Source organism: Jatropha curcas, chromosome 5, assembly GCF_041381405.1.
Source record: "Jatropha curcas cultivar XTBG-Jc1 chromosome 5, XTBG_Jcur_1.0, whole genome shotgun sequence".
In the NCBI taxonomy this organism is placed as follows: domain Eukaryota; kingdom Viridiplantae; phylum Streptophyta; class Magnoliopsida; order Malpighiales; family Euphorbiaceae; genus Jatropha; species Jatropha curcas.
In genome coordinates this window covers 26,603,855-26,615,778 of record NC_143155.1, presented here as the reverse complement: position 1 = coordinate 26,615,778, position 11,924 = coordinate 26,603,855, and the positions used below count along the sequence as shown (strand labels likewise).

Here is an 11,924-nt window from a genome sequence, read left to right as displayed (position 1 = left end):
TTCCAAATTGAAACCTAAAAGCAGAATGTCAGCCACATACCGCCACCTGAAACGGACCACCACCAAATAATTTTCCATTTGATACCAAATTTGTGGCCAGAACCCGTAATTGAAGCTCCAATCGAAGTCCACAACATTTGTTTAGCGCCATTTCTAAATCCACAGTTCATTGAAGAAATCTCTAGAACCTTCTCAGTAGTTGCTTTCTTTCGCCAACACGCCATAAAAAACCTCAACTTATTTTCCGCAGAAACCCATGCAAGCATGCACATTAATTTAATCGCTTACCAAGTAACAGAGACCCAAATCAGTTAGGGTATATTAAGTTAAAACCTCCGTTAAAATGGCCGGGGCCGGAGAGGCTTGTTACTATTCGGTGCTTGGATTACGTAAACAAGCCTCTGCAACTGAGATTCGTGATGCTTATCGAAAGCTCGCTCTGGTAATTTAAATCAATCTCGTTTTATTATTTCTTTATTTTCAGTTTTTTGATCACGGCAAGTTTTTAAATGCTATGTTTTTTTATATATTTGAAGAAGTGGCATCCAGACCGGTGGGTGAAAGACCCTGTTGTCGCTGGGCAAGCGAAAAAGCGATTTCAGGAAATTCAAAAGGCTTATTCTGTGTTATCAGATAAAAGGAAGAGAAGAATTTACGACGCCGGAATGTTGGGGTTTCTTGGTGACGACGACGATGAAGTGAATATAGTTTATTTCTTTTTTCTTTAATCTTTATATTTACTTCTATACGACAACGACAGGAGCATCTTGAATGCAATATATGGTCGAACGACCGTCTGTGTGCCTCTTTTAAAAAATTCGTCCCGCACACAAGATAGTCTTTCGTTAAATAAGACGGAGGGCCGTCTGTTGATTGCTTGGACTTAGGCAACTCACCTATAAATAAATAAAAAAAAACACCGTCTTTACGTTTAATGACAGGTCCGTACGCATTAAAGGGCTATTTCGGGATATAATGTCTTCCCACAAACCGACATCGTTTCATAGCCTCGAGAAAATCACAATCTGTTTTCCTTTCTATTTGGACTTGGAGACAACATGCAATCATGCAATCTCCTATTATCAGATTCGGTTTATGCAATTGTTTTCTTTCGCTTTGATTCCTTTGTTGGATATTGAATAGTGATTTTTGAAACAGGGATTCTGTGATTTTATGCAAGAAATGATTTTGATGATGGAGAACGTGAGGTCACAGGTAATAAATTTACAATGTTCTTTATTAATTAATCGTTCAATTACTTTTCTTATAATGGGAAACATGAATTGAGAGTGTATTTTTGTTTGTTTAATGTTTTTTTGTTATTAGGAGGGGGATGATATTGAAGATCTTCAAGGGTTGTTAATGGAGATGATGGAGGAGGATGAGAGATTGAAATTTGGGTTGGACTGGAATATTTGTCAAACTCCTAAAAAAAGGACTCGCCTCACTGCCTTGTGATACAAATTTTTTTTACAGACTATTATGCAATGAGAAAAAATAGTTCACTTCTCATTTCTCAAGCATTTTGTTTTTAGCATTATTTTAAATATGGTTAGGTTTCACACAGTATAATCGAATGAATTCAAACATTTCATAACCCGTTATTAAGTATAACATCTATTTGGTTCAGCTAATTTATACAGTAATTGGTAACTTATTTCATGTAGCAATTGGTAACCGATTACAGTGTCAATTAGTTATAATTGATTTGTATTTATATTGTATTTGAAATTTTATAATTTCATAAAAATAGTTATTTAATAAATTATTTTTCTAATAAAAAGTTTTTATGATCAATATAAATATGAATTAATGATAACACTCGTTGTATATGAGATTCTCACCGGCCATTACTCACTAAATAGGTGATATCATAATTCGATCCCAATTGACAAAATAGAAACACAACAAATAAGTTTAATATAATATATATATATATATATATATATATATATATATATATATATATATATAAATAGATATAGGTATTATATAAAAAAATATTCAAAAAATTTAACTATGGTATACAAGAATTTAAAATATATATATATCCAATTAAAATATAAAAAAATAAAGGAAAAAATAAAAAAATTCAAAATATTTTCTACTTCAATATTATATATATAGATAGAGATAGGTAGATAGATGGTAAATGACTATGCTTTGGGACAAATGAAGAAAGAGAGGGCACCTATTAATTTGGAAAGGAAAGATTATTATTATTAAAAAAAAAAATTAAAAGAAAAGCAATTTGAATGCTTATGGGATTTTTTTTTTTTTTTTTTTTTTTTTTTTACATTTTTTCAGAAACCTCAAGTGTATTTGTTTTTTAGTCATCATGTTGTTACAGTGAATGGATCTATGGGCTGAAATGGATATAAATGCACCATGAAAAAGTATTGCGTAGAATACATAATTTATTCTATGAACTTTCACAATAAATTTTGTGGTATTTAAAATTTAAAATCATATTTTAACTTTCTAAATTTCACTTTTGGATTTAATCCTTTTAAATTTTTTATTTTTTTATAATAATCTCACACATCCTAAATTGAAAAACTGAATCAATCTGAAAATATAAATATAGAAAAAGTGAAATTTAGAGGGACCATAAGATTAAAAAGGGAATTTCAAAAACTCAAAATTTTTTTATAAAAATTTAGAGATTAAATTATATATTTGGTCGAAAGTATTCATATTTATTAGTAATTATAGAAGCTACATTAATGTTGCTGTAAATAAGAGATCACATGAAGTGCATTAGTGTAGCATTTTTTAGTAATTAGAGATACTATAATTAATAATGCTATAAATAAAAGAGAAAGTGTAGTATTGTAGACATCATTATTTCATAAAAGCCACTTGATCTGATCTGATCTGATCAGATCTGATGGCTGGAAAGATATGTAAGAAAAACAATGTGTAACCCTTATACTACATACTAGTAACAATCATTTAGGCAAAATTGTGTCTGCTACCTTAATTTCTCATAGCAAAAGGATACAGTACGTCGTATGTATAAATTCGATCTTTGTTTTAATAAATTTTAGTATGCATATGATCATATTGATAAACAGTTGTTGATGAATTGGCGGTTTGATGCAGTTGCAATTAGTTAGGCTATTGGAAAGGCTCTACCAGCACAGTTGATGCCGTTTTGACTGGTATGGCCTTACTTGTTCCAACTGTAGATTTTTTCTGTTGTTGGCTATAGGCCTCAAAATAAGGCAACATAAGAGGAGTTGAGGCAGTCAAATTACTCTCACTTCATTTTATTTCTTTCATTCTGGTGGTAATGATCTTCAACTCATTTTGGATTCAGGAGGATCTTAATTGAAGATGATGTGGTGTCCACCTACTTCACTTGAAATAGCAGGTAAAATACATTGCTGAACATTTTATTTATGTTAATACGGTTTAAGTGCGTTAGCAAATCAAAGAATGAAACAATTCTTTTCAACTGAGTTTTAGTCGTTTTACATTTTCTTTTGATGTGATAATATTAAAAAAGAGTTAATGATAAATTTGAATCATAAATTTCGAACATAAATTTATTTATACGCTAAAAAGACTATTAAATGATTATGAATAATTATAAATTATGAAATTTCATTAAAATTACAGGAATTAAGATTTTACATTTTTTACGAAGCGTGTATATGAGATATATTTGTCAGCTTTTATTGACGAATTATTATATTCTTATTAAGGATGTATATATGTTGTATTACTTCATGCATATATTTCTTATAAAAAAAACTAACAAGCTTAATACAATATTTTTTCACCAAATTGAATAAAATTATTATTTTTAATGAAAAAAATATTAGTATTTTTAAAGGGCAGTTTAGAATTTTCGGTAACACTTAACAGGGAAAAAATTATACTGTTTGAAAATATAGGGATTAAGTAGTTAATTTTGCATAGAGATTAAATAGTATTTCTCTTTTGAATTTTAATAAGCACGACACGTGCCGTGCGTGGCCCCTCCCCAATTGACCAATGACCATACCGCAGCCATGCCAGAAATCCAACTAAAAGCAATTAGCAGACACCCTAATTGAATAAAAACCGCTCCGGCGTCACCTTGCCTTCACAGTTCACGCTAAAAGCCGCAATCTTTCGTTTACTAGTATTCCATTGAACCCGTCCCTGTCATTTGCTTCGGTAAAGCAAAACTCCTCGACTCTCACGTTCTCCAATTCTTCATTCAGCTCATAATCTATTGGTGTATATAAGTTCACTTTAATATTTCTCGGCACTGATTTTTTTGGTGTGTGTAGGATTAGTTGAAGGAAAAATGGCTACAGGGGTTGTCGCTCGGCGCCTCTCGCATGGATCAACTTCTTCGCAGTCGATCGGTTCATTGCGTTTTGCGAGCTGGAGATTGTATTCTACTGCCTTTAGAGAAGAGAGAGACACTTTTGGACCGATTCAAGTTCCTTCTGATAAGTTCGTATTCAAGTTCCTTTTGTTTATTTTAAGTTTTCAGATTCGCTTTTCTCCTTATTTTACTAATTATATCAATTGTTTGATTTTTGTATCCTGTAGGTTGTGGGGTGCACAAACTCAAAGATCATTGCAAAATTTTGAAATAGGCGGGGAGCGTGAGCAGATGCCTGAACCGATTATTCGTGCTTTTGGCATTCTTAAGAAATGCGCTGCCAAGGTTGATTAATGGAGTGTTTGATTATTTGTTCTCAATGATATCAATTGCTTACTTAAGTAAGTTGTTGATTTTGTACTATCACAGGTGAACATGGAGTATGGTCTTGATCCATCCATAGGAAAGGCAATAATGCAAGCCGCCCAAGAAGTAGCTGAAGGGAAGTTAAATGATCATTTTCCACTTGTTGTATGGCAAACTGGAAGTGGTACTCAGAGTAACATGAATGCCAATGAGGTCAGCACTCTCACTTGCTAGTTTCTTGTTTCCTTAAGCATACGTACTTCAAAAAAAAAAAAAAAAAAAAAAAAAAAAGAAGAAGAAGAAGAAGAAATTGGACACTTAAAAAGCACACAGCACGGTTATTTGGTAAATTAATGTTCTACAGGGTCTTGGATATGCAGATTATACAATACCCACCGACCTTCCTAGGCCACCCAATGCATACTTGCACAGATAATTTAAGACGTTTTACATAAAATTAGACTTTCTTTGATTAATCAGATATTAAATGTCATACAATATCATGACTTTTGCCATTATGGTAATTCATATTGGGTATCTATCATGGATTCCAGGTTATTGCCAATAGAGCAGCTGAGATTCTTGGCCATAAGCGAGGTGGAAAATTTGTGCATCCAAATGATCATGTGAACAGATCACAGTCTTCTAATGATACCTTCCCAACTGTAAGTGTGGCTTACTTTTGAGCATTCAGTTGAATCATAAATCTTATTCATTGATTTTTCTTTTTTCAATTATGTGCATTTTCCTCGTTGAACCCATTTTTCTTTTAGTTGTTTAACCTATTCTTGTTCTTTTATTTTCCAGGTAATGCACATTGCAGCTGCAACAGAAATAAATTCGAGATTAATACCGAATTTGAAAAATTTACACACTACTCTACATTCAAAGGTTTGATATTTATTATTCTTCTAAAATAGGCAAATAGAAACAAGATGAATAATTGAAATTCTGCTATTTTCTCTGCACATTCTAAATGCTGTTTTATCACTTAAAATTTTCTTTAATTTCATGCTCTTGGATTGAGTGCTTCTGCTATGTGGTTGATCAGAGAATGTATTCGGTTTCTATATCAGCATCTTTGAAATAAGGATTGCTAGGACATTGTAGGTCTATAATCATGAGAGTCCAATGCTCAGTCACAAACTATCAAGTGTAACAATTATTGGCAAATGATGGTTTAATGTAATGTTCACCCATGTATATCCTTAGCATGATTTCATTAATTCGACACTTCCTTTTATATATTATTCTACATAAATCATGGAATATTGTATATCTTTCGTTCTTTCTTTCTGAGTTGTGTCAAAGCTTATGTTCATGGACAAGCCTACTGGTCGTGACAATAGGGACATTTGGGAGCTTTTGTTGCAGGCTTGCACTCCATCAGGCTATCTTTTGTTTGTCAAATTTGTTTATCAGAAATTGTTGAATTCCTACTGCCCCTATTATTGAGGACAAGCCTGTGTTTCTCCTAGATATCTGCTATTATCTTTGGTTTGGTCATGAAATGATCCTTGGCTCTACTAATTCGGTAGCATTTAGTATTCTAGTGTATCTCTATCATGTTATTTTACTTTTGCACTTTGAGGGTGTAAATTACATTGCTTTGACTATTCTATTACATCAGAACTTATGGTTCTTTCTGTTCTAAGCAGTCTATTGAATTTAAAGATATTGTCAAAATTGGCCGCACACACACTCAAGATGCAACCCCTTTGACCCTTGGGCAAGAGTTTAGCGGCTACACCACACAGGTCTCACATCTTTCCTGTGCCATCCTGTTATTGTCCATTTGGTCCTCCTTTTTGGTTGTTTGTGCTTACTCTCAGTTTGTGCCTTGTTTGCAGGTGAAGTATGGAATTGATAGGATCATGTGTACTCTACCTCGCATGTATCAGGTAGGCATGTAGGTGGTACATAAATTATGCTAGTATCCTATTTCTATCCTTCTTTGCATTTCCTTTTTCAACTGATTGAAGATAATATTTGAGTAGCTTGCACAAGGCGGAACTGCTGTCGGAACTGGATTGAACACAAAGAAGGGGTATGTAATGCCTTAAGTGTAAAGCTCTGTTTGATTTGGATTTACTATTACTGATGTTTTACATGCATCTAGATTTGATGTCAAAATAGCAGCAGCAGTAGCTGAGGAAACAATGCTACCATTTGTCACAGCAGAAAACAAGTTTGAAGCTTTGGTTAGTTTCTAACTTCTTCATGAAGTCTTTTTTTCTGCTTTTTCTTCCATGAAATTTCTCTGTTTTGATTTTACTATATTGTGGAATTGACAGGCTGCACATGATGCTTTTGTTGAAAGTAGTGGAGCACTTAACACAATTGCTACATCTCTGATGAAGGTTGCAAATGATATACGTTTATTGGGAAGGTTTGTACAGTAGTTTTACACTCCTTTTGTGATCCCCATTCTTTTGTGATCTGATTTAATTTTTTTGAGCTTTTACTCTCTTTTGCTTGTTCAGTGGTCCACGATGCGGCCTTGGTGAACTCATACTCCCCGAAAATGAGCCAGGCAGCAGTATAATGCCAGTAAATCTTTACTTTTTATCCTTTTTTTTTTTTTTTTTTTTTTTTTTTTTTTTTTTTTACTTTTTTATTTTATTTTTATGGGTTTAGAAATATATTAAAGCTAATTTCAAGATTTTGAATTATATAATTTTTTATCTGACCAATCTTTTTTTTTTTTGTTTCAGGGAAAGGTTAATCCCACCCAGTGTGAGGCACTAACTATGGTCTGTGCTCAGGTAAGTTTTGATGTCAGCAGTTCTCTTTCATTTATTGAAATTATTTGGCCAATTGGACAACCCATCTGCAAGCAGTTGCTGAGAGATTGATGTCTTAAGTTATTTTATTTCATGTTGAAAATTTCCTCTGAATTTTCAATAAGTCTTTTTTTCTTAATTTGGCAGGTCATGGGAAATCATGTGGCAATTACAGTGGGTGGATCAAATGGCCATTTTGAACTTAATGTGTTCAAGCCTATGATCGCTAGTAATCTTTTACATGTATGATATGTTTCCTAAAGGTCAAATAGCTATGATCCAGTTATTTTTTTCACTGTTGATATTTCAATTAAGAAGTTCAAGTATCAATAATTGGAGTATTATGTTACATGCCATGTTCTATATTGGGGCCGGCCTAGATGATGATATGAGGTGCTTTATGTAAAAGCAATTAAGTCTCCCTGTTTCACATTGCAAAACTTGGAACACTTGGTTGGATAAAGGAGTTAATTTCAAGTTGTGAAGTTATTGATGAATTGCAATTTAGAGGCCACAAAAACTCTATGTTTCTTGCTAAATGCATTTTTCAAACAGTGCTTTGAGCTAAGGAGTTGCAAGAGTAATGTTCATGAAATTTGTATTCTCAGATGATTGAATGCATTATGATGTACTCCTATGGCAGTTCTAGATGTTGTGCATGCAAAAAGTTCTAGTGTTTCATGGTGGCCATTGAAGAAAGCTGATGTTTTCTTGGTTGGTTTGAATGAGTAGCCTTATATTGCTGAATATACCAGCAGTTCTTCGCTCAATTATGTTTCTGATCTCTCTGAACTATGTGTTTTGGTTCTTTCTTGGCAGTCTGTGAGATTGCTTGGGGATGCATCTGCTTCCTTCGAAAAGAACTGTGTGAGGGGAATTCAAGCTAATCGGGAAAGAATTTCAAAATTACTTCATGAGGTAGTTTCTTGCTAAATACAGAAATTTGGATTAATGGTGCATTTGGTGTGTTCTTACCATGTGTCAATTTGCCTGGTCTTGCAGTCACTAATGCTTGTCACAGCCTTGAATCCTGTAAGTTTTTGTCCCTTGTTAATCTTTAAATTCTCTTTGTTCTGTGCTTCAAACAGTTTTTACATGACCCCCCTTTATTCCAGAAAATTGGTTACGACAATGCTGCAGCAGTTGCCAAGCTAGCTCACAAGGAAGGAAGTACTCTAAAGGTGATAATTTCTTGTATCTTTTTTATTCTGCAACCTCTTTCAACTTTATCTGCTCTCTCTCTGATGTATATGTGTTCAATGTGATGTTCTTTCAACTAAATTGCCTTATGTCATGGGAAAAAAAAAAATCTCCAAATATTTTTCCTCTTCTGCTGTGAAGGACATTCTGGCATCTAAAAATCATTTGTCTTTTCAATGATGGAGAATACCTGTATTGTTGTAATTTGTAAAGAAAATTGTTTTTGTAATATATCATCTTTTGTGTTTAATATGCAATTCTGTCTATGACACTTTTGTTTCTGAATCCTCATGGCAACTTTAGATTGCTGAAAACCATTCAAAATTTAATCGTGCAGGAAGCCGCATTGAAACTTGGGGTGCTTACCAGTGAAGAATTTGATAGTCTTGTGGTGCCCCATAAAATGATTGGCCCATCTGACTGATAACCCAACAAGGAGTTCCGTTCAAAGGTGTTGAGTATTAGAAATCATTGAGAAGGAATAATGATAAGCAGTGATTCTATTTTGTTAGAATTTGAAACACATTCTTAGAGGTTTTTCCTCCAATTGCATCTTATTTATCAGATAAACAACTTCAGCTTTTGATGGGGTTAATAATGAGAAGCCTCCCTCATTTTGTAAGGCATGTTCATTGTATTTGAGAAAATCACAAGCGGCAATGGAAAAAATTAGTATTCTTTTGGAAAAAAAAAAAAATGCATGTTTAAATTAAATGTATGGGTGGTATGAATCATTTGATATAATTTTGTCATTGTATCGGTGCGATATTTACTGTTCTAGTCTTAAGTTCTGTCGCTGTCAGTAACATTTTCACGTGGGAATTATTTGCAATTCTCCGAGTCTTCAATTAATTTTTCACATCTTCTCTCCTTTTTGAGACTAAACACAAGGACAACTCTCTTAAGAGAGTAACTTGCCATGAGTCATATCTAGCCTTGGAACGGATATTGGTGGTCTATCTGTTAACATAAGAACTCGATAAATTTTTCAAAGTTGAAAAATCAAAACGGAAATAGGGAGAAAGGTAAAGAAATAGAAATTACATCCCACTAAGGCAATCTGCAAACTTTCAATAGCTAATCTTAACAGTTTCTACATAACTTTGATTTAATTAAACCAATAACCTTCAATATCTTCTGTTGCAGTGAATAAATTCTAAAATCAAGCAGGAGCAGCGTTAACGGCCTTACATGTGTTGCTATTTAAGTCCCAAATTGCAGGAAGGAGGAATTTCTTATTATTAGCACCATAAGCATTAAAACTAGCATTACTAGCTTCATCCACAATCAACTTTCCAGGATTTCCTGGATAAGCACCAGCACCAAAAATTCCAGGACAAGCACTAACAGCTTCCAATGGCGCTTTAATATCACCTTGATAATACCCATTCTTATAAGGATTAGTAGCAGCTCCTGCAATTACAGTTGCAATATTCATTATCAACCCATCACCTCCTAATCCATTTGGCGCCATTAATGGCTTCTGTCCAGGCGGACCAAAATCCGGTAATGCATAAGGCCATGCACACAAACCAGGGCACTGATTTGACGCGTCGCCCACATGTGCGTAAACTATTTTAGCCTTGTCAATCTGAAGAGTTCCATGAAAACCACAAGAACCTCTGCAAAATCCATCCACAGTCACGTCACTAGCGGTCAAAACTAAGTACATGCCATCAGCATCAACTGGTAACGTTTTCTTGTTTATTTGATCGATTACAATCTCACTTGTTCCTTCTCGTTTAATGCTCTTGCCTAGAGAATATGCATCGTCAACTTGTTTAGTGAGTTTAAAAATGGCAGAAACTGGGTTTTTATCTTTGTCTTTGTAAGAATCGATTGTTTTCCACCATGTGGAGACACTTGGTTCTTGTTTGACTTCTTTGTTATCAAAAGAAGCAAAGAAATCTGTTATGGTTGTTCTGTCTTCTGCAGAGAATTCTCCATACCATAAAATATAGACATTGATGCCACTCTTGTTTGTTAAAAGAGGGCCTCCATGGTAGGTTATTGTGTTGGATGCTGAATCTGGAGAAGAAGCCTGGTCATTTTGGCTTTGGTCAGTAGCAGCATTTGATAATTCTGGTGTAATGGCTAAGGCACTAACTATAACGAGTAGGAGGCAGAGCAGAGAATTGGATAACATTTTTTAATAAATAATTTGTTGTAGTGTAGGTAGGAATGCTGATACTTGATAGGCTTTATATATAGAGAGAGTTAAGAGTTAATGAATTTCAGGTTTGTAATTAATTATTGGAGAAGAGGTTACACTTGCCAAAATTGAAAATGATTTTGTCGACAATCTGTTATATTTCATGACTTTATTTATTTATTGGAGCGGCGAATATAAATTAGTAATAATAAATTTAGATTAAGTGGACAATAAAGATAACAAATGTAATGAAATTTTGGCTTAATAGCCAAAGCACAGTATCTAAAATTAAAATATCTCAGATTTAAGTGTTCAAAATCCCTTCCCGCCATTCTTTAATTGATTGATGTAATTTTGGTCTTAATGACTTTATAATTTGTACTTTAGTGTGTACATTATCTATAAAAACTTTTTTTTATTGCATAATCAAATTTATATATGGTCATTCAATTAGATTTCATGTCTTATATACAGAACTATCGAAGAGATTTGATTTATATATATATTTTTTTTATTGATTTATATATATATTTTTTTTATTGCAACTAATCAAATAAATGGTTCTTTCCAGAGTACCAAAAAGAATTACTATAGTTGCCCTATGTAAATGAAATTCGGATTCTTACAGTTTCCAGCTTTATTTCTTTTAATTTAATTTGAGGCAAGATACGCTAACTATAAAGAACTGAAAATAATTACAGTTATTTATTGCATATGATATGTTAAATAAATGTTAAATTCACGTGAAAAGGAAGTAAATTTTCTGATTTACAAAAAAGAAATTTTTCACGTGAAAAAGAAATTATTACAAAAAATTAACTAACATAACTAACATTCATGGTTTCCAATTGCCAAATTAGTTGAATGGAGACCTTTTTAAGTTTTCAACAGTTAAATTTGGGCAATTTAGGTTTGCTCTGAAAATAGGTAATCCAAATCACATGCATGCATGGCTACTTTGCTTCCAACATTTTACTATGGAGTTTCGACTATACGTACACGTCTCTTCTACTCTCTTATTGCTTCTCCAATCTCTTATCCATGCTATTAAAGGCAGACCTTCAAAAGACAAAACAATGGAGAGAGACATTTAACTTCC

At 33.1% G+C, this 11,924-nt stretch overlaps 3 protein-coding genes across 4 annotated transcripts; 2 read left to right on the top strand and 1 right to left on the bottom strand.

Annotated features, from left to right (window-relative positions):
* Window positions 1-25: 25 nt before the first annotated feature.
* Window positions 26-1,520, top strand: LOC149496480 (uncharacterized). Its single transcript, XM_089721097.1, has 4 exons — window positions 26-442; window positions 537-698; window positions 1,159-1,215; window positions 1,327-1,520. The coding sequence occupies exons 1-4, from the start codon at window positions 344-346 to the stop codon at window positions 1,456-1,458; spliced, it is 450 nt and encodes a 149-aa protein (XP_089577223.1). The 5' UTR covers window positions 26-343; the 3' UTR covers window positions 1,459-1,520.
* A 1,712-nt stretch (window positions 1,521-3,232) lies between these two features.
* On the top strand, window positions 3,233-9,295 carry FUM1 (fumarase 1). 2 transcript variants are annotated; one of them, XM_089721095.1, is made up of 18 exons: window positions 3,233-3,376; window positions 4,284-4,452; window positions 4,552-4,669; window positions 4,754-4,903; window positions 5,245-5,355; window positions 5,498-5,581; window positions 6,349-6,447; window positions 6,541-6,591; window positions 6,688-6,737; window positions 6,810-6,891; window positions 6,985-7,079; window positions 7,174-7,240; window positions 7,405-7,455; window positions 7,621-7,716; window positions 8,293-8,391; window positions 8,476-8,505; window positions 8,589-8,654; window positions 9,011-9,295. In XM_089721095.1, the coding sequence occupies exons 1-18, from the start codon at window positions 3,340-3,342 to the stop codon at window positions 9,095-9,097; spliced, it is 1,542 nt and encodes a 513-aa protein (XP_089577221.1). In that variant the 5' UTR covers window positions 3,233-3,339; the 3' UTR covers window positions 9,098-9,295. The 2 variants fall into 2 exon arrangements, with proteins under 2 accessions (XP_089577221.1, XP_089577222.1); XM_089721096.1 differs by lacking the exon at window positions 3,233-3,376 and adding an exon at window positions 4,011-4,167.
* LOC105643300 (protein PHOSPHATE-INDUCED 1) lies at window positions 9,060-10,830 on the bottom strand. The gene has a single exon (XM_012228405.4). It carries the CDS (start codon window positions 10,817-10,819, stop codon window positions 9,836-9,838), a length of 984 nt encoding a protein of 327 aa, XP_012083795.1. The 5' UTR covers window positions 10,820-10,830; the 3' UTR covers window positions 9,060-9,835.
* Window positions 10,831-11,924: the final 1,094 nt, after the last annotated feature.